This window comes from Micromys minutus (genome assembly GCF_963924665.1).
Source record: "Micromys minutus genome assembly, chromosome: 10".
Classification (NCBI taxonomy): domain Eukaryota; kingdom Metazoa; phylum Chordata; class Mammalia; order Rodentia; family Muridae; genus Micromys; species Micromys minutus.
Genome location: NC_137979.1, coordinates 23,542,152 through 23,564,678, shown reverse-complemented (window position 1 = coordinate 23,564,678; position 22,527 = coordinate 23,542,152). Strand labels below are relative to the sequence as shown.

Sequence of the window (22,527 nt, the reverse complement as noted above, 5' to 3'; positions counted from 1 at the left end):
TTGGCTCAGTGGTTAAGAACACTGGCTGCTCTTCCACAGGACCTGGGTTCAATTCCTAGCACCCACATGGCAGTTCACAACTGTCTGTAAATCCTATTCCAGGGGATCTGAGCCCTCAGTACAGACATACATGTAGCCAAAAACCAACGTGAAAAACAGCAACTAAGTATGGCTTGCACCTGGGTGGGAAACGGAATCCCTGTTCTCTGAGACAGAAGGAATTGATGTTGGCCAAGCAAAACCAGACAGTTAACATTGAAACACACTAGCTCCCTAGTAGAGGTTATAAAGCAGTTGGTACACCAAAGACCTGAGGTTCAGTTCCCAACACAGAAGCAAAACAAACACACCATTGTTTTCAGAGGAGGTAGTAACAAACTGCAGTTTGCACTAATGTTAAAGTTCAATGTGTACATAGAAACACAAAAGCAGGCAGGGAAAAAAGCTGAAGCAATGAGGAGAGAGGAGGGGTGCATTTCCACTGAATGGGGACAGTGGTTGGAACAGTCTTCCTAGAGAAGGCAGCATTTGACTTAGACCTTGAACAGTGAATAGTTGGTTCAGACTGTGTTTAAGGAAGAGGGGAAGGGCCTGCCAGCACAAGCAAGGGGCTCCCAGGAAGGTGGATACAGGCATGAATGTACCACATGGTTCAGACAGCATGGGTGCTGGAGGGCTTCAGGAGTGAGGCCTCTCCACATCCTCTCAGGGTAGGTGAACAGGAGAGCTTCGTGGCCTGAGATGGCAGCAATGGTTTCAGACTTACCCATTTCTTTTCCTTCTGGCAAGGAATTTCATCTAACTTCAAGAAGATGCCCTTGAGCCGGAATAGGCAGCTTCCTCCACCCCTCGTCCCTCCCTTCCCTTGAAAGCATAGTTTGCCCTAGATTGTCCTCCAGCTCTAATCTTTATTCCATGTCTAGATGGGGGAGTCTACTGGGAGCCCCAGGCCCTTGCCAAGTGCTCCATCTGTGTTAATCAATCCCTGTGAAACCAAAACCCAGCATATACTCCAGCCTCACAATGACCGTGGAAAGAGTTTGCAGGCCCACGGCTTTTACAGTGAATGAGAAAATGGATTGGGAACAATGGGAACTGTGGAAAGTCATTGTAGAGGGGCAGCTACTGAAGGCTGAATGGCCATGTCAGGGGCAGGTCAGGCATGTCAGGAGCCTACCCACAAGCCCCTGCAGGCATATCCTGTTAATTCTTTGGCTTGTGCATCTGCTCTGATTGATGGAGGAGTCTTGGCAAGTCTACAACCTGCCCAAACTCCTCCCAGCCCTCCAGCCTCTGTCACCCAGTTAGAAGGCTCTCTGGATAGCATCTGCTTTAAGAAATTCCAGGCATGTGTGCTACAAAAAAATGTGGGGCCACCTAGATGGTCAGGTTTTTTTGTCTGAAGAGTTCAGGGCTTCAAGACCTGAGATTTCTCTGTCAATGTGTCTGGTCCTCCTTCCATTCTGTGCTGGGGCCCAATACCAGAAAGGGAGTGCTGCTTTATTGTCTTATGACCTGCATGTGTCACAGGACACTTGAGTGGGTCCCAAGCCACCTGAGCCTGGGAGATAGGTTACTGGCCAGAGAGTTTCCCCAAAAGCTTTTAATTAACTGGAAACATGTTCACAGCTCTAGTCAGGAGCAAACCCCAGATTCCCCATGCAGACTAAAGAGACTATTTTCATCTGAACCAAGGGATTGGAGCAGGGGTTACTGCTAATCTGAAATGTCAAGATTTCTTAAAACCTGATCAAACCTGATGTCCTGGGGCACACCTGTAATCCTAGCTACATGGGGAGGTTAAGACATGAGGAGCACAATGTAAAGAGTCGGGCAACGCTGAGTTTATAGCCATTCTGAACAACTCAGGGAGACTGTCTCAGAAGTGAAAGAGGGATGAGATAGACCTCAGTGGTAACCAAAGCCATTAATGTGTATTACTTAGGGTTCTCTAGAGGCGCTGAACTTACAGAATGTCTCTGTGTATTAAGGGGATTTATTGTGATGACTTACAGACTGCAGTCCAACTAACCTAACAATGGGCAGCTGTGAATGGGAAGTCCAAGAGTCTAGTAGTTGCTCAGTCCCACGAGCTAGTTGTTGCAGCTGGAGAAACTAGAATCCCGAAGAAGTAGTCTTCCAGCCGCAAGATCTGGATGTGTGCCCTCCATTTCTGGACTGTAGTTCATTCCAGATGTAGTCAAGTTGACAGCCAGGAATAGCCATCACAACATGCAGAGCCCTGGGTTGGGTGGCAATGCTGAAAAACAGACAAAAACCTGGCCAATGAACCAATGAAACACACACACACCATGGACAAATAGTGACATAAAAATATCCACATATGCACACAAGCACATACAAAAATACATATGCAATGTGAATGCACATGCGTTCTTCTATATATACATATACATGTAAGTCTATGTGGCCTTACATGCACTTATACATGTACACAAACTTGTCCACTTTTAGGACCCAGGATCTCTGGGTCCAAGTACACCAAGCCTCAGGTTATGCACCCAAGAAAGCAATGATTCCAAGTCCTGGCTCCGCCCTTTAGCAGTCTGACGTTACTTAGGCATGTCCTCTGCACCTTATCCTACACAGAGGCAGAGGGAAAGTTACCCTCTTGTCTGCAGGATTCCCAGGAAATCACAGAAAAATTGTGTGTGTGTGACAGACCTTCTTCCCAGCTTCATGTTGGTGCCTCTGCTTCACATGTTTCCTCTGACTGATTAGCTATTGCTTACTCTCCACGCGCAAAACCAAAACCACTTCATACTCCACCCCAGGAATTTATAATGCTTTCACTAACAGGGGAGCAGAGCGAGGAGGAGGGGAACGGGAGGGAGAAATCTACTTCCCAGTTGAGGTTCACTGGATCTTGGCCAAAGGCTTATGGTTAAGTTCTACTTCAGACAGCTTGACTCTGAAAATCCTAGATGCTATTATTTCCCAAAGAGGGACTATTTCAATGTCCTAATATTAAAAACTTCACAGCTTGGAGCAATTTCACCATGACACCCATAGCCCCATCGTTGGTCCGGATAGGCTGACAGGGGCTAGACATTGGAGACCTAGACCACTTGGCAGCAGTTTCCTGGAGATGCACTAGACTCTAATCCTGCAGGGGGCGCTGCTGAGTGCTCACTGCAGGCTCAGAGCACCTGGCTCAACTCACATGCCCTGCTGCTACAAGGCTGTGTTTCCTGAAGCTTTCTGTAACCTTTTTAGTCTTGGCAGGTCTTTGGGAAATTGTTGGGTCTGCATAATGAACCCACCCACAGTGTCTTTCGTTTGGAATGCACAGTGCTAGCTCCCATCAGAGTTTGAGTGGTCTTAGCTGTGCTCCTCCCTCTTGATAGCTCCCAAATTTCCAGGTCCCCATCCTGGGATGTCCTCATCCAGTCTTAGCACTGATCAACCAGGCCTGGCCCGAATGAGCAATGCAAAACTGATGCTCCTTTCTGAGCCACTGGCTTTCAGATCCTGCCAGTGGTCTGCGTGGTGAGGAGAGGTGCTCTGTGGCCAACATCTTCACAAAGAAAAGATGGCTGCAATGCGTAGCTCCTGGCCCTCTCGTGCTGCCTCACTTCCTATTTTCTAAGCCAATCTTCGGGGCTTCCTTTTACTCTCTGTGATACCCTGGCAGCTCCTTTGGACTCCTGGGTGCCTGAGAGTGTTCCTTACAATAGGGGACACACATGTCATCTCTCTGGACCGTCTATGACTACCACAGGCCAGGCAGCCTTGAGCATCAGAACACACGAGGCTTCTCCTGTCAGCAGCGGCTGGAAAATAAACTTCTTGGGGACAGAGAAGGAAGAAAAGAGGGAGGGAGAAAGTGATCAGACAGACAGACAGACAGAGACATCAGCCAGGGCTGGCTCCTACAGATTCGTGGGAAGGTGTGAGCTAGGACCCTCTTCTCTCAGTTACTATGGCATTGTCACTGCCCTAATTGTGGGTGTATGTTCATATGTGTGCACATGTGTGTGCCCGTATGCATACAGGTGTGTATGTGTGTATTCATGAAGGCCAGAGAGGTTAGCGTTAGGCGTCTTTCCTCGATTGTTTCTCTGCGGAAGAAACATTGCACACATGTATATTTACATGTGTGGGAGCACACGTGTGGGGTGCACGTGCTTGTGCATGGAGAAGACTAAGGCAAACTTTTGTTTTCTTCCTCAACCACTCTCCCCCTTATATACTGAGTCTCTTAATCGAACATAGAGCTCTCTGATTCAGCTAGTTTAGCTAGCCTGCTTCTGCCTCTTATATGCTGGAGTTACAGACAGTCCTTGCAATGCCCAACATGGGTGCTGGGAATCTGAAGTCTAGTCCTCATGTTCTCACAGCAAGAACTTTCCCTGCTGATCAATCTTCTCATCACCCCAACTCCCACCCAACCCCTCCACGAGCTCACCGATTCAGCGTTGCTAGTTGGCTCTCTGCCTGCTCTGTGCTGCTGCGCCCTAGTTGATGCTGAGGATTAGAACTCAGCTCCCCCTGCACTTGACCGGCAGAGCTGACTCCCCAGCCTCAGGTTTGTTTTGGTTTACAGTCACTTAACACTCAGCTTGCACACTGGGCTGGGGTAAGACGTGGTGGGCAGAGTCAGGCTATCTTAACCAGTCAGCTCCCTCATTAGTGTGAAGGAGGCCTGTCTGCACAGGGTCTAATCACCAGGCGCCATTCAGAATGCACGACCCCTCCCCTCTCCGTGTCCCTCATAAGTTCTGTGACTGAAGTCTGAAGCGCTTTCTTTTTAGCCTTAAGCTTCCTGCCCTTAGAGACAGATTTATATAAAATAACCTGGAGGGATTTCCAGAACCACATTTCTATTCCCCCGCAGCCTTTCTGGGCCAAGATGTTTCCTTGATGGTCTATGATCCCTCAGCCTGCAATTTAATTGGCACCTGCTTGTAGAACCGTCTTCCACGGCATGTCTTCCACCGCTTGCAGAGCGGCTGGGCAAGGGGTGTTTCCATCTCCATGATACCAGAAGTCCCTGGGGTGTCCTTTGCCTCGGCATGTAATCTAGTATATCTTTAATAAGTGGAGCCAATTCACTTTCAAAACCCTTGTAAAATTCAGCCTTTTAGTCATTCTGACCAGAAGCATTCAAATTGCAATCTGAATAGATAGCCCCGAAGCCCGGGAGATCTGCCTGGGAGACCGACTTGGCAGTTGCGTTGATAGCCCTGGGAGGCCTCTGCCCAGACAGAGGCACTCACATCTGTGCTCCTGAGGATCCTGCTGACTCAGAGCCTCTCCCTGCCAGGGCACCTCCCCTGGGGATTCAGAAAAACCGCAGGATTGTATCGGAGCTGCCAAGGTTCGGAGAACCCTGTGGGACCAGTGGGCTTGCAGCAAGCACAGACAAGGAAGCACACAGATGTGGCAGGCTGTGTTTCCTGTATAGAGTGTGTGTGTGTGTGTGTGTGTGTGTGTGTGTGTGTCCTCGTGCATGCATGTGTCTGTGTAGGTATGGCACAGGTGTGGAGATCAGAGGGCAATTTTCCATCTCAGATTCTGAGGACCGAACTCGGGTTTTCGTAAGTGTGCTGCCAATGTGCTTATCTGAGACATCTCACTGGTCCTCCATCTTCTTCCCTTCTGTGGCTAAAAGGAGAGTAAGCTTTGGAAGCTTGGGGTTTGCTTTCTTTCTTTGACACTTATCACAAGCTCTGGGGTATCAAAGATGTGGAACCTCTCTGGGTGCTGCTTGTCTTATCTCGAGAATGAGCACGGTCAGAATGCCTATCTCATTTCTTGTTATAAAAATTAAGAGAGGTAACACTCCTGAAACCTGATCTCCTTACCCACAGGCACCTGTTACTCTTACTGTTCTTATTACATAGAGAAGTGTTGTTACCGTAGAAACTGTAGCATAAATGCAGCCAAGAGCATCCTGGCTGTCGAAGTTAGGGAAGCAGGATAGTCTCCCTACAGGTGAAGGATTCTCTTTCCTAAGCTTTAAGGTATTCTCTCTCTCTCTCTCTCTCTGTCTCTCTCTCTGTCTCTCTCTCTCTCTCTGTCTCTCTCTCTCTCTTCTATCTTACACACACTCTAGGCCAGGGCTCTGCCACATACCCACACCCAGCCCTAGATTCATGTCTAGTTTTGCTTTATTTTTTATCCCGAGTCAAAATCTAATGTATCTCAAGTTGGCCTTGAATTTAACGGGTATCAGAGGATGACCTTGAGATCCTCCTGTCTCTAGCTACAGGGTCACACCCTGGGCCTTCCCCCATGCTAGGCAAGCACCCTGCCAGCTGTTTTCATTGTGGAAGGAGAGAGCCAACTCTGGGAATTTGTCTTCTAACCTCCATACTTCGATTGTAGCTCTCAAGCATATGCACATTCACATATACTAACTAAAACTGTATTAAAATAAAAGCAAGAGGCACACAGTAAAGAGGTGTCCCTATAAAATGTCTTCTTTCTTTCCTTCCTTCCTTCCTTCCTTCTTTCTTTCTTTCTTTCTTCCTTCCTTCCTTCCTTCCTTCTTTCTTTCTGTTTTATTGTTATTGTTGTTGTTTTCAACCAGGGTCTCACTGTATAGTGTGGGTTGGCCTGGAACTCATGGAGATGTGTCTGCCTCTGCCTCTGCAGAGCTGGGATTAAAGGCATGTGCCACCATGGTCCACTGTCTATGTGCTATCGTAACGATTGACTGTATAGTATCTCTACATGCATACATATGGGGAAAGCTTTTTGAGTGAGACTAGAAAACATACACACTTCAGAGAGGATCCTCAGACTGTGGGAGGGTATTTGGAGGTAAGTAAAAGAGGGTGCCTGGACTGGTGGGAGATTCCAGGCTGCCAGAAAAGACAATAGACCCTATTCTACCCAACCTTGCTCATCTTGGGCAAAAACAAAAGGATTAACAGTTGGGCCTCCATAGTCTCCTGGGTTCCTCCATTCATTGTGCCCCTGTCCTTGGCAAGAACAGTTAGACAAACAACGGAGGAAGCCAGAACAGCAGAGCCAGAGAGGCAAGCCTTACCTGAGGTGGGTGGATGGGAGCCATAGTATGTGTAGATAGCATAATACACGCTGATAAAGCCCCATCTGTTGCACAATTTATTTATGTAATCTGATAGTGAATTCTACCCTGGCTTATAGTGCTGTATTAGTAAGCACCCCCCCACCATTTATGTATTGTCTCTTTAGTACCTTATCGTCTATTATTACATTTGCTTTTGTGCATTCTGAAATCCATACTAATAAGTGGTGTGTGTGTGTGTGTGTGTGTGTGTGTGTGTGTGGTGAGGCAGGCCTGGGGGAAGTGTGATATCAGAGCACCTACATGTCCTGGTTCTAGCACTGTGCTGCTGGGCCCTTCCAGGAGTGCAGAGTTGAAAGCCAATGCTACTGGGACTTTTAGATTTTCACCAGCACCAGATATAATTGGAAAACAAGACAGCAGGACTTTCCTGGGACCAATTTTAACAGTCTGGACCTTAAACAAATGTAAAACACAGGCCCACCTGCAGAAAAACATGAGGGGGTAGAACTATGGGTGTTATTCCATGGGCAGAGAAGAGGGGGTACTGGTACAGCCAACTGGACAGCTGCATGAAGTAAACTCTCTCCTTACCATCCTTCAGTTTATGACTGCTGCACCCCTCCACCACCACCACCTGTCCATCCCCAGACACCCTCTGTTTTGGAAAAACTCACCCATCACCTCTTGAGACTTCTTCTCTAAGATCTTCTCTACCAGCACTACCCTCTTGGTAAAATGGAAGACCACTGATGTGGGGGAAAAAAGTCACAGTCCCTGAAGTCAAAACCTGACAGAGCAGAGCTGAGATGGGTCATCCATTACTGGATGCTCCTGGGTAGGCTGGGGAACCGCAGTTTGGTCCTTGGGTCCCACATGATGGTAGAAGGAGAGAACTGCCTCTACATTCTCGCCATGGTGTGTGTGACATATCCACCACAATAAAGACCATTTATGTGAAGTGTTTTACACTTATCAATACATACACTTTGTTTCTCGAGTACGAGTGTTTTGCTTGCACGTGTGCATGTGCACTATGTGTGCATGGTACTCACAAAGATTAAAAGAGGGCATCAGATTCACTGGAACTGGAGTTATGTTGTGAGCCACTATGTGAGTGCTGGGAACCTAACCTGGGTCCTCTGGTTTTATACACAAACACACACACACACACACACGCACACACACACACTTAAAAATCTGACAAGATCCATTTCAACAGGTCTGTCTTTCCTTTCTCTTCCTTTCTTCCTCCTTTCTTTCTAGCTGCCCTTAAACTCTTAGAATGGTAACCACATTTGGCCAGTTCAACAGACTCAGCAGGTTGTCCCCAGCATCTTTTGAATGCACAAGGTGTGCATGTAGCTTCTAGTGTCTTCGGCCCACTCTAGTGGGAACAGTGTGAAGGAAGACACAAATCAAAGTATATTTATTTGGCCTCTCGATGAGGTAGGGGTCTATCTTGCCTGCAGTCCTCGCACACCAGAATCTTGGCATTGACGTTAAAGGAATCTTTCTGCTTCTTCAGGAGCCCTTGGGTGCCACAAGGCCTTCCTTATAGCATCTGCCTTGAGGGTAATTCCAAGGATGCCCATATAACCAGGGAGATGGCCCTCACCATGGAATTGGGACAGGCATGGTTCTATCCTTCTTGGGATGAAGGTGAACACACAAAGTAAATACATCCTAGCTGCCAGGAAAGAGAAGAAGGAAGGACACAGGGATAGGATGTACTACACTGTGTCCCGGACTCCAGGCAGAACTAGGGCAGCCTGGAGTGAACAGATGAGGATGAGAACAGGCTGGCTACCCCAGAGCTGTCCTAGGAGTCTCTAAGAGCAACTCAGTTTGGACCCGTTCTGTGAGTGAGGCAGTCCCGCAGGCATGGATGGCACTGAGGGATCTGAAAGTGTGGGGAGCAGTTAAGAAAAGCCGACAAGGGCCTAAAGCCACCCAGAAGACCCCTGAAGGAAAGGAGCTGCCAAGGATAATGATGTGCTAGTGGCAAGGAAGGTCATTGGGGGAGATGAGGCTATGAAAACTTCCAAGTGGCAACCCAAGCTGGGAACTTGGGCGAGGCTTGGAGAAAGGGTACCAGGTCTCAGATATGCTTGCCCAGTCCCAGCTGCAAAGGCCACTGTGAGTTGCAATGGACCTATCCCATAGCCCCTCGCATCCTGGTCAGGTATAATTTTGCTAACAGGCGTGATGGGACCCAAGGCCACAATCCACTAGAGTCCGTTCCAGGGTCACAGAGACACATCATGGATCATTGTGTCAGGGGCTCACTGGATTGTTCTCAAAAGTTGCCATTGGAGAGTTAAGTGGATGCTGTGGCCAAGCCCAGATGGTGTGGTAATGCCCAACTCTATCAGCCTTCACAAGCAAGTCCAGAAAGAAGATGAGCTGGACCCAGCCTGGCTGGCTTTCCTTGTGGTCACGGTGGCTCCCAGCTCTTGCTTATTGTTCCAAAGGCTTGAATACCATTTCTCCAGGACTAGTAGCCTGGGATCTGACTAGTGGAGGAATCATCCAGACACCAGATCCCCCTACCCAACTACCTGGAGCTCTACCTTTGGACCACATCTGTGCCTGAGCCTAGCCTGGCCCCTGTTCCCTTTCCCCAGCTATCCAGGGTTTAATATTTGATGGCTGGAGAGCGGCTGACCACTATGATGGCAGAAGCCCTGTGAACCCAGACAAGGAAGCCCAAACACAGACAGTCCCTCTCCCATTAGGAGCCGGAGACCTAGGAGACAACACAGGCTCCAGCTCCTCCCTCCACCAGGCAGTGAGGTCAGCTGCTGCAAATTGCTAGTTATTCTTTTCTTCAATTAAGGACGATTCTTCTGATACAGGAAGTTAACTCCCACCAGCTAATCTAACGGTCTTGAGTTCCGATGTGTCTGCTCTGACTGAAAGCAGGGCTGAAGCTGCCTCGGCAGTCAGTCACTCCAGGTCTGTGCACAGAAACTGCCTGAGAGGCCAGGCTGTGCAAGCCCCTCTGGCCCCTATGCCCACCTCTCAGGGGAGCTTCACACTCGGTGGGGTTGCAGGGAAAGCTTGGGGGGGGGTAATGTAGCTTGCTCATGGAATAGGGAGGGTAGACTGTGAGATGCTTTGCAAGTGCCCATCTGCTCGGCACCTCAGCTGTATGTCTACCTGCCCCTTCCCAAGGTCAGGAGTCTAAGGTTTGGGATGACCAGACTCAGGAGAGTCTTAGGGGCTCCTATCAGCAGTAAGTAGATGTGTTTTCCTGGATCTGTATGCCTGTGAGTGTGCACTCATATACATCAGCCTGTGGTCACTATTCCTTCTGAGAGCCACAATCTGGGGTGGTACTTAGGCCCAACTGGGTCCCTTCTGTGACAGGTTCATTATGTTTTCTGTAGTCAGTGGTGTCCACTGTCACCATTTATGGAGACATTGTACAAACTGCCAAGCCTCTGAAATTCCCACAACCTCAGAGAAATGTAAGGACAAGGAGACCCAGAGGGATAGAGCTCAGGCCTGAAAGGGAAGGCAGTGACTTTTCTTAGCCTGTTTCCTCTGCATAAACTGGGAATGACACAATACACCCCAGAAGGTACATTCAGACTTAACAAAAAGTTCACACAGAAAGCCACAGAGACGGCTCACTCTGTAACAACCACTACAGTTCCAATATGGGAGAGCACTCCAGGGTCAGAGGTGGAAAGGGGCTATCCATGCCCTCCCTGATAGTAGCCAGTGGCCTGAGCTGGTGAGCAGCTTCGAATTCAAGACTTTGGGGCTTCTGAATTTCCACGTCTATGGGATGTGTTGCTGTCCCACTCTGGAGTCCTTGGGACTAAAGGGTTTCTGGAGAGGTGAGACAGTCACAGCTAAAACTAAGATGGACAATCTTTGTCAAAGCAGGGTGGCTAGCTGTCCTGTGTGAAGGCACATCGGTCTACACAGAGGATCCTAGGATCAGGAGGCAAGAAGTCCATTAGTAGGAGGTACAGGATACAGACTTCTGAGGTGAAGAACATTTTCGCTGCTAGCTCTCTGCAAAAGTTTTGGAAAGGCTCTCGCCTGAGGGACTGAGCCTTTGGTAGAATTAAGAGGGAGTTATAAGGGCTGATTAACATGGATGGGCTGAAGGAGTCAAAGCCCAGAAGTGGGTGTGTCCGTGGAGGCCCCTTGTGTGCTTTGTTTCTATGGGGCAGTGGATGGGACATTAAAGTCCTGGCTGGTCCAGGGGTGGAACTGTCTAGTGCCCGGGGTGGGTGCTTGGTTGCAGACTGTGGGAGAAAAACAGACTTCAGGGAAGGCCCAAAAGTCCTCTGGGGAGCCCAGCCCTTACCCTAACCGGAAGCAAGGAGGAAGTGGCCTAGCCTGGAACTGAACTAGGGAGAGGACTATTCTCTCCAGGGTCCTACCTTCTAGGTAATGACTGACCATCTCCTGTGGATCCCCAGACTGCAGTGGGCAGAAACCACACTTTAAATATCTCAGGAGACCTGTTAATTAGAATGTTTGTACTTCTGTGAGAAAAGTGTTAGGGAAACTCTGCCTTCTGCCAGGTCCCCCATAAACCAAGCTCAGCATGAACTGGCAGGTGGGATTTGCAGGTTTAACCGGTCCTTTAGTGTTAAAGGACAAAAGCTTTTCTCTTTTGAGACTAGAGCAGATCCAAGCATCCAGCACCCCTGGAGTTGGGAGCTGAAGGAGAAGTCCCCTCTCATCTCTGCAAGACTTCGTTCTAGGTTTCTCTGGTCTCTTGGGTCCTGGTCTTCCTTGCTCTCTCACTCTGTCCTTTCGGACTCTAGCCAGCTCCGATTTCCTTGAATTTCTCTCTCTCTCTCCCAAGGGTGTTTCTGCCCTAGGAGTGTCTCTTTCTGGTGCGGTGTCTCAGGGTCACTGCGCCCCAGGCTCGCTGTCCAAGTCTCGAGCATCTCTGAGCTGCAATCCCCAGGCTCTCTACGCCTGTCATTCCGCGAGGGTCGGGGTCTCAGTGGCCGCAGTCAGTGGGCTGCACCTCCCACGCGCTGCGGTGGCCGCGCGGCTCGGGCGGGGGGTGCGGGCCCGCGGGGGCGGTGTCGGGCGCCTTCCGTCGTCAGTCCCTCCCCGGCGGCGCGGGGGGGGGGAGGCGGACGGGCGGCGCGGCCGCCGCTCGGCTCCTTTAAGGGAGCGGGAGGGAGCGGCGAGGCGGCGGCGGTTGCGGTGGAGGCGGCCGAGCGAGCGGGGCGGGGGCGCGGCGCCCGGAGAGTCCGCTCGGGCCGAAGGCGCCGGGGCCGGGCCGGGAGCGAGCAACGCCGGCAGCACAGCGGAGCCCGCCGCCCGGGACATGGCCAAGGCGGGCAGCACAGGTGAGTGGGGCGCGCGGCGGGTGGCGGGAGGAATCGCTCGGCCCAGGTGAGTCTCCCCCCCCCCCACGTGGGAGGAGGCGCGGTGACCGCGGCGACCCGCCCGGACCCCGGGCGTGTATAAGGGGCTCCGCGCTCCTTGCGTCCTTCCCGCGCCCCCAGTCACCTCGCGGGACACCGCATCCCGCTTACCCCGCTTACCCCGCTTACCCCGCTGCATTGGGTCAGGTCTGCGGCTCCTCTGTCCAGTCGGCAGTTGAGAGCTGTCGCTGCCCTCCGGGAGACAGGGGAGTAGACCCTGGCAGCGGAACCCAAAGGGGATGCCCCGCGGCCGCCGACCCATCCCACGCCCAACAAACCAGGACGCGCCCCCTTGTCCTGTCACTCTGTATCCTGGATGCGACAGTCCCCCGCCCCTGCCACCAGCTGGGTCAGGAGACCCAGATTACTGGTCCGGCCGCTGGAGGGGTACTCTAACGGCTGGGGAGCCACCCCGCCCTCCACCCGACCCAGAGGCAGTGCCTCAGGTACCAGGCTAGGCAGGCGGGGCCTCTGTTGGGGTCCCATGGGCTCTGCTCTCCTGCAAGCTCAAAGCTATAGCCCAAGGTTCGCAGGGAGTAGGTGTTAGTCGTCCCTTCATTCATCCAGTCAGGCGGTTCATTCACCAGCATCTGCTCTGATGTCAGGCCCTGTGAGTTGCCTAGGACCTGGAGGGGGACCAGATTTAGCCCCCAACTCCCCACTTTACGCCCTGGGTCCCTACAGTGCCCTAAACGCCAAGTTGAGTAAAGCCCGTATTCATAGGGCTGGCCACAAATGGGCGAGGCTGGTCTCAACAGTCCTGAGCCTGGGAGCTGGCGTGTGAGAATCTGTCATGAACTCACACCCAGCCCGTGACGTTGGCAGGTGCCATGCCATCCCTGTGGGGCCTAGGTGTGAACCCCACTTCTCCACCCCTAGGCATGGCAAAGATGGAACGATCACACTCTAGATGTGAGTGACATGGAGCTGCCGGTGACCCTGGGACAGGTCCCGATCCTTGGCATGCACCGGCCTTGTGACTCAGGTGCCTGCTATTACAGAGGAACTCTGTCAGGGAGAGGCTGCTTGTGTGAGACTGCATAACCAAATGCATCTGAACACCCCCTTTCCCACTTCCCTCCCCTCCCGAGGGAGGCACAGTGAGATGACACCAGGAGGCTGGAAAAGGCTCTCTGCTCCCTTCTTTCTCCTGCCTTGGTCCCTCCCCACCCCTGCTCTTCACAAAGAACGAGCTTGTGTCTTGACTGCCCGTTCTACATGTGCTCATGCGTAACCACGGGTCTCTTGCCAGGGCACCACAGTAGCAACAGTAGTTAGAGAAATCTCTTCTTGACCTGTGTACTAAGTAAGGTACTCAAGCCTTTTACTGCCCCATGATCCTGAGAAGTAAGAAGGCACTCCCCTTTTTAAAGCACTGAAAGCAAATGGCTCCCTGGAGGTGGCTGGGAGGGTCTAGGCAGAGCCTGATGCAAGGCCAAGTGTTTTGGTAAGCTAAGGAACTGTTCTACTCCCCTCCCCATACTGGGAGAGGGGCAGCCCCAGGTCCTATGATGGCTTGAGCTGAGATCCATGGAGAGAGTACCCTGTGGAGGGGAAAGAAATTGCCAGGCCTCCCAGCACTGCTGCCGGGGAACTGCTCTACAACTTTCCCATTTCACACTCTCAGTCCTTTCCCTCAGGGCAAGCCAGACTTCCTTCCTCTGTGACCACCTGCCTGGTGACTCTGTCCCTTACTCAGTTGCCACCCCAAGGAGCTCTGCAGATGACCTCTGTCGAGACCTGACCACTCTTCCCTTCTCAACTCTCCTGGGCAACTTGGCAGCCTGCAAACATCCCTCCTTTTCTTTAGCTGCCTTAAACCCAGTGACTTGAAAATGCACAGTGTGGAGGAATGTCTAGTCTCTGTCGCCAAGCACACTTATGTTGAATTATATAGTTAAGCTTTATAACAGAGGCGGCTTAGTCCTTCTATTCATAGCTGGGGAAACTGAGGCCCAAGAGAGAAAGATGGCAGTTCTGTTCCAGACACAGACTAAAAGGCAGATGGATCAGCCCTTCACTCTGAGAGGAGAGACTAGAATAAAGGAGGGGTTGTAGGAAATCTTGCCCATGAGTGAGGGGGTCTGCTTCCTAATTTGTGTGGAATTTCCTCTGAAAACTGGCCAGTGGTCCAGCTGCTGTGGGAGGAGATGGGCCTTGGGTCCTGGGGCTGTTGAACCCATCTCCAGGCTGTAAACTGGGGAGTTCCGGCACCAGCATCTCATTGTGGTGAATGGTGGTGCTGGAGCAACCAGCCAGGGCTATACCAGCTGTGCCAGGAAGGCAGTTCAAGGACTTTCCTGTAGCTAGGAGAATCCAGGCACGAGAGAAAATGCAATCAGATCCCAGGAAGGATGAGATTAATTTGCAGAGAGTGGATCCAACTTGATTATTACCAGTCTTCAGGCTTTGGGGGCAATCTCAGCCACACAGAAATCAGTACGGTTGGCCATCTCCAATAATGAAAAGGAAAACTGCTCCTTGGTCTTGCTCTGTGGACAATAGAAGACAGGATGAAAACCAGAGAAGGAGGTGGGGAGGAGAACAGACTGGAGCTCTATAAAGAAAGGGTAACAGAGCCACGAGTGGCCAGGGAAGCAGCAGGTTGGAGCGGTGAAGGCTGCATTTTCTAGCTGCGTCTTCAAGCCTAGCAGAGGTTAGACAGAATGGTAGCAAGGACCAGGCTTCCTGGTTCTGCAGAAGCTTAATTAAGAGCTGGGAATCTGGATAACGGGGAGACCAGTAACTGTGCAGGAGCTGCTACAAAAAAAAAAAAAAAAAAAAAAAAAAAAAATCCTGCTGGGCCTGGGAGCCGGGTTCCTAGAGGCTTAGTGCAGAGGTCAGAAGGAACTCCAGAGAGAACACAGGGGCCAGCAGAAAGGTGGTAAGGCTTGTGCAGTTGGACAAAACCCTCTGGCACAATATGAGGGCTCTGGAGGTTGGAGGACAGCCAGCATGGGAGCTGCCTCTGTTGGGAAGGGCTTGCCCTGCCTCTGCCAGCAGCCCTGCCCCTCCCTTCCTGTGAACCTTGCAATGGCCCTCTCTCAGTGTACCCCATCAGGACAGCAGGGTTGGTTTGTACCCTGCCAAGTGCAAGTGGGAGACCTGGGTCCTTAGTTGGGTCAGGCAAAACCACAGCAGACAGCCAATAGAGTTTGTAAAACTCCAGGAGAAGGTCAGGAATGTTTGGAGAGCCCAGAAACCATGCCACAGGGCTGGGCTGGAATTCCAGGCCGGAGGAACCAGTTTATGCCATTTCCAGGTGTTGGCCTCTGCTCTCAAGAGGAGGAGCTGGCCGATGGGGGGCAGCAAGCCTAGTCACCAACAGCAGAAAAAACAAAATACCAATCTGATGTGTGTGGGCTGGGCAGGGGGCTCACTCCCAGGTCCTTAGGTTCAAAGCCTTGATTAACAAGGGGAACACTGAGGCCTAGGTGTGTGCTCAAGGTCACTGGGAATGGTAACAGCAGACAGGAGTGCTCTGGGAGGCAGACCTGCTCCCTCTGGCAGGGACCAGGGACCAGTGGCCCAGCCGAGGAAACAACCAGAAGTTTGGGGAAGGGATCAGGACTGGGATTCTCTGCACTTTGGGAAGATGCCAGAAGTATTGAGGCACCTGGAGAAACTCCCAGGCCTAGGGCACCAGAACAATGTCCCAGCATATCTTGGGAAGGCCATCACCTCTGCAAGGGGACTGCAGTCCCTCTTTGTAATGTGAGACTCCAGGACTTCCTCAAACTCTGCCTCCAGGAAGCCCTCCTGGACTTGTTGAGACCAAGGAACACATAGGTTCTTGTGTAAAAAAGTCACCCGTCACGGTGGCTGACACACAGGCTGCAGTTTGAGACTGTTGGTCCTGGCTCTGCTTTTAGCATATGACCATGGGCCTGGGGCTCCTCACTCCCATCAGAGTGCCTTGGTCTGTATTGGGGAGTAGAGAAGTGGGAGACGTACTAAAGATAGCTTGATGTCTTTCCCCCTTTGCTCTCTGGGGCAGTGTCTGCAGTTAGTGGATAAGGTGAATCACAGCAAACTGTGGCAGTTGCTAGCTAGAAGTTTGGAGACTTCTAGTCCACCTGTTAAAAGGGTGGGGGGATGGGCACTGAAGAGATGCCTCAGTGGTTAAGAGCACTATATGTGTGTGTGTGTGTGTGTGTGTGTGTGTGTGTGTGTGTGTGTGTGTGTGTGCTTTACTTAACCAAGGGCAGGAATATGAACTCCAGAAACCAAGGCTTTGAGAATCGGAGGTGTCAGAGAAAGAACCAACCAGTTCCCAGGAATGCACTGAGAAGCCAGGTCTACAGAGAGGAGACCAGGACTAGGGGTTTGCAACTGGCTTCTTTTTATGGAAGCCCTCAGGATTACTTCCCCTTCGATGGCCTGACAGCACCTCTTTGTGGGGTGGGATGCAGGGTTAGGAGGGGTGCAGACAGAGGGATGAGTACACATACAACCACAGTGTTGTTCCTGTTTTGTAGATGGGAAAACTCAACTCCAGAAAGGTTGAGTATCTGGTTCTAGATTCACCCGTGAACTTGGAGACAGACTGGAACTAGCAAGTAGGACCCTCCCATTCTTGTCTAACCTGGCCTGGGTTGACCTTGAACTGCCCCCTCTGAGACTTAGCTCTGTGTCTGTAAAAAGGAATGGGGAAGGAGAGCGTGGGTACAGGAGGGGCTGGAAGTTCTACACAGCTCTAGCTGAACTCTTTTTTTCTCGACCCACCCTCTCCCTGGGGTCTGTCTATCTTTGCTGCTCTGGAAAAGGGTCTTGCCTCTCACCTCTCCTGGATGGGATTTGGAGGAGTTGAGGATTAAGGAAACCTGGGGAGTCAAGGACTTTCACAGCCTAAGTCTTCTAGGGGGTCCCAGACTAGCTTGTCATCAGGGCCTCTTGGAAGGGTGTGGCCAGTCACCCTGAGCCTCTAGGGAGAGATTTAAGGGTGGGAGGGGGTAGGAGAGAATGCATAGCAAATACGTTTGGAAATCAAATGAGATCTGAGCTCCCCACCCACTCCCTCAAATCTCTCTACTCGCTCTCTTTTAAAATTCTTGTTTTCTAAAGAGAAAGAAATGCTAAATTGCACCCCCTTTCCCAAGGAATGGGAGCCTTAGTGAGTCACTCCGGAGGTAAATGCCACCTCCAAGGTCCCACGTGTGCCTGTGGAGGCCTGCACAGCTGTGTGGTCACAGCCCCCAACTAGGGTACACATGTGGGTAGGGTGACAGAGGCCTCCTGCTTGTCTTGGCTCTGGGTGGGTCCCTGGATCCCTGCAGGGGAACCTAGTCAGCTGGGCTGCTTCCTGCAGTATAACCCAGATGGGGCCAGGCTTTGAGCCAGTGTGGCAATCCGCATTCAGTTTGAGGCTGGTGAGGTGTGTTTAGTGGTATGGTGGGGCTGTCTGAAGCTGGAGGGGGTTGCAATACAAGTGCATTCGAGGTGCCAGGGGATGAGAGATTGGCCTGTGTAGCTGTCTGTGGCAGGCTGCTGAGGGTCTCCTGGTGTTGAGCTGGCCTCAGCAAGGTGCTTGTTGGGGTGGGCGGGGCCAGTGAGGAGGTGTGCCACCTCCTCATGACCCATTATTCTGGAGGGAGGAGACATAGTCCGTCTGTTGACTGGGGATGCCAAACAAGGGTTGAAAGCAAAAATAGAAACACACTGGGCCCATCGGGGAGGGGCGCTGAGTTCTGGTGGCTAGAGAGGCCTCTTCTGAGCCGGCTGTTGCTGACGCCGTGTTTGTTCGGCTCTGGGTATTTACAGAGTATGTCACTGCCCTCCTGCCCTCCTCAGGGAGAGACTTAGGTCTGCAGACTTTGTGACCGTGAGCTTAAATGGGCTAATAGCTGGAAGGCTCTGATCATGTTCTAGGAGCCATCTTCATGCATATATTGGTCACACATTTGACCTTCCCTGGATTGTTTTCAGATTGGTCCCCAGTGCCACCCTCCTGGATCAGATCCCCTTGGCTCTGCTGTGGCTTCCCCTCATGAGCCCAGCCTGAGCTAAGCAATTCTAGAGTCACCCTTGTTAGCATAAAGAGTTATTTTGAGACTTCTTTTAGGGCCTGGTGTGGGGAATGTGTTTATCCTTTCCTGTGTTTTGTTTCCTTCCTGTGTATTATAATCTGAGGCATGGATGGCAGCATTATCCAGCCTGCTGTCAGGACTCCCCTGCCTCATTGGCACTTTCTGGCACTGTGATTTGGCACTAAGTTGAGGGGCCAGAGGGCAGAGATCACCTTCAGGTTCATCTTTACAATCTGGGAGTTCCAGGTAGAATGGGGTGTCCATGTGAGGTCGCATTGGCCATTGCTGGGGTGTGGCAGGGAGCTGGTCTCTCCTGATGTTTGCTTGCTGCTGATGGCAGCCTTTGATGCCCTTACCAAAAGCTTACTGAGGTGGTGGTCACTGCAAGAATGTGCAGCATCTGGAGTCTCTGGCTCTGCTCCAGCTTCTTTGTCCTCTGGCTTGGTGCATAGATGTCAAATTCTTGTTCTCTGGGCCCCCACAAAGGAGTTCTGGGATGATTGGGAGGATGCTATCTGTCTGTCTCAATACTCTGGGCTGTCCCATGTCCTCCCACATGTGGGACAGTGGCAAGTGATATGAAGGGTTTCCTGTGGGGTAGGGGAGACAGTTTCTGCCTTCTGGAGAAGAATCTGGTGGGACATAGGGGGGGACATCTGGGCCTTGGGGAAATTGTTCCAAAGAATTCAGAACTGTTGGGAGCCTAATTGGCAGAGCAAATGAAAGTACAATAGATAGCCAAAGCTATTAATCACTCATTATCTCCTAAATAAGGTAATTAAGGGGTATTTAAATGGCATATTTATAAGATACCAGCAGGTCTTCAAAAGCACATCGTTCCCAAAGCAATTGGTCTAGCCAACTAGGCCAGGTAGGGAGACCAAAGTTCTAGTCCTCACGTTCTTCCTAACCTCCTCAGTCCTCCTGCACTTTAGGGATCCCAAGGCCCTCTACAGGGAAATACCTGCACGGTGGGAAGGTGATAGAAACCCCTCAGTTATAAAATGAGTACAGCATCGAGAGTGCGCTGCAAAAAATATTCTTAGGAATGTCCAACCTCAACATGGCGGCATGGCGTAGTCACCTACAAAGTTAGAGATCTATGCAATGGAGGTACGAAATAAAAATCTCCTAATACACTTACAGTTTTGTGTTAGACCATAATCATAGCTCTCAACTGGCCACTTGTGGTCTGTAGGCTACAGGTTGGATATGCCTACAAATTATTTGGGTCTGGACTGGGTGTCCTGGCCCGACCTTAGTTTCTCCTGTGCCTACAATTGTCACTTGTCTTGTGGCTGAATTAAGACTGGGGATGCAGTGATGGTCTTGTTTGAGGCTGGTCTGTGTTAATGGCTGAGGTCAAGGTTTAAGCCATGATTGGTTTGAGGATTCCAGTTGCTGTCAGGATGATTCTGTATCTTGAGAGCTTAGTGCCATTCCTTGAGTAAGAATCCCATGGACTAAGACTAGTTGGTAGCCCTGAGAGCTGATCCTTTCTTGGGTCCTTCAGGATTCTGTCTCCTGAGCCTGGGTACCATAGCAGACAGTCCTTTTGGGGCTTCTGACAGTCCCCTGAAAGAGATCAGCACACAGCTCATCAGTGGCACATCTAGCATTTTAGGAGATAGTTAGGACTGTTTCTATAGCAACCAACCCCCGACCAGCAGTGGTTTCCTTCAATAATGCCTTTTTCTGGAAGCAGCTTCTCCTGGCCTCTCATCTCTCCCTGGGTGGCCACACAGCCCCTTCAAGGCCATGCATGAGTTGGTTGGCCCTGGATTATATGGTCCCCATTCTTGCCCTGACAAAGGGCACCTGAGGGCATACCTTCCTCAGGCCCTTCCTGTGCTGTTCCTTGTGGAGCCCCAAGAGAACTCTTACCATGCAGCCCTGTGCAGCAAGAAGCCATGGGCCTGGAGAAGGTTCCTGCTAGGTGTGTGCTTTGGGGGAACCCATAGTCCAGAGGGCAGGATGACAGAGATGCAGACAATAGCTGTCATGGGACACTGGTGAGGAGTCAGGCACCAGTCTGGTCTGGGAACAGGGAAGCCCACCCCTTCTTCGTCTAGCAGGAATGGGGTGAAGAATGGAGGCCCCAGTGAAGGCCTGAAGGAAGAGGGAGACACATGGAAGGTTCTGGCTGAGGCCAGATGGTGGGAGGATGGGCTGGGAGCAAATGGAATGAGGGGAGGAGGAGAGAGGAGCAGCTCCCATTCCAGGGGCCCCAGGAGAGTGGACTGCTCTTAAAAGTTTCCCCTTAATAAATAAGCAAAGAAAAGCCCTTTGGATAATCACGATTTCTTATTCCACTTAACACAGTCCTTTACTTACTCATTTTTCATCTTATTTGTTTTGTGTGTCTCTCTGTGTATGTGTGTTCATGTGTGTATGCATGCCTGTGTATGTCTCTCTGTGTGTGCGTGTATGTATGTCTGTGTGTGTGTGTATGTGTGTGTATGTGTGATGTATAGAGATCAGAGGACAATTTGCAGGATCTGTTTCTCTCATTCCACTATGTAGGTTCTGGAGATCAAACAAGGGTCATCAGACTTACACAGTAAGCTAAGCCACCTTGATAGCCCCTTAACAAGCCCTGTTATGGCAGCAATGAAGACTGGGTACTATGCTGAGCCTTTTTCAAACAAATGACTATTCATTTACTGCCTTTATTACTTGTGATGTAGGTATGGCCATTATCTCTGTTTTACAGAGGCGAAACTGAGGCACAGAGTAATTGGTAAATAGCTAAGCTGGGAACCAGGCCAATGGAAGTGGGTAGGTTCCCTGGAGGGAGAGGCAGATAGCAGAGAGAGAAGAGGATGGGAGAAGGAGGGAGAGGAGGAGGGAGAGGAGGAAGGAGAGGAGGAGGGAGAGGAGGAGGAAATGGCAGCAGAATCTGTGGTAAGGAGTCAGTCACCTGTCCGTCTGTAAAGCCTCCCCTGAGGCCACACTCCACATGCTTCCTCCTGACTTTGAGGCTCCAGGGCTGTCAAGAAGATCAGTGATGTGTTTCTAAGTGTGTGTGTATGTGTGTGTGTGTGTGTGTGTGTGTGTGTGTGTCCAGGAGTTAAACCACAGCACTAGCTTATAGAGCCCACCCGTCTGTGTGTGTGTATATGGTGGGGGGTGGGGTGGGTGTCTACGTCCTCTAACATCACCTGCCTGCCACTTTCTCTGCTCACTTACTGGTGTTCCAGTTATCAGTGTCACCAGGATAGTTTCAGTTGCAGTGGGGCAATTGTCACTGCCAGCCAGGCAGGTGTGGGTACAGACAGGCCCAGGGCTACAACCCAGGCCATGCTCAGCTGCACCTGCTTCACCCTGGGATCTGGGAAGCATAAATGTCACCTGGATACCCCAGCAAATGTCCACGGTCCTTCCCTTATTCTGACATACTGAGTTACTGGGGAGCTCTATGTCCTTTTTGCCTGGAGAAGGCCACCACTGTGGTCATGCCTTTCCCTGGCCCCATTTTGCTTCAGCCTGGTTAGACCTGCTCACTTCTTCCTTTGAGGTTCAGCTTGAGTCTCCTCCTCAAGAAATAGCATTAGGTCTCTTCTTGGGGTGTGGTCCACCCATGTGTGACCCGCCTGCCTAGAGACTACTTATATGGAATCTGACCCAAGGACCGAGCACCTTGCCCTGTGCTGTGTGCAGGGCAGAGCAGGGCTGAGCCCTGAGCCAGCACGCTCAAGGGCCAGGATGATTCCAGTTCCTCTCTGCTCTCCCTTCCTCCCCCAAGCACCATCTGGCCTAAGGTCTGTCCCAGGAAGCACTGACCTATACTTCAGCCTCCTTCCTGTGAGGTGGCTTCCCCTCTGAACGGGGCTTCTAAGTACAGGGCAGTGCATCCTTAAAGAGGGGCCTCTGCCTTAGGCAGGGCTGACCTGAGGTCCTTAGGACAGACCAGAAGGCTCCTGTCTGGCTGTGTGTCTGCCTTTCTGTCTATCATAGATGTGAAGTCTGAGATGGAGCCAGTGATCTGAGCTGGTGTCTGGCTTCACTCACGTAGGAGAAACTCAGACCTGTCACAAGTTCTTGGAGACCGTGCTGTGGTAAAGGGCTGGTG

The 22,527-nt window shown here is 51.2% G+C and overlaps 1 protein-coding gene across 1 annotated transcript in view; it reads left to right on the top strand.

Annotated features, from left to right (window-relative positions):
• Positions 1 to 12,269: 12,269 nt before the first annotated feature.
• The window catches only part of PITPNM3 (PITPNM family member 3), a gene marked incomplete at its 3' end in the record, with an annotated part of 82,885 nt that continues 72,627 nt past the window's right edge, over positions 12,270 to 22,527 (top strand). Inside the window, exon 1 of the mRNA XM_080924001.1 lies at positions 12,270 to 12,351. Within this exon, the coding sequence (XP_080780127.1) occupies positions 12,330 to 12,351 (22 nt within the window). The 5' untranslated portion in view covers positions 12,270 to 12,329. The remainder of the gene's footprint in view (positions 12,352 to 22,527) is intronic.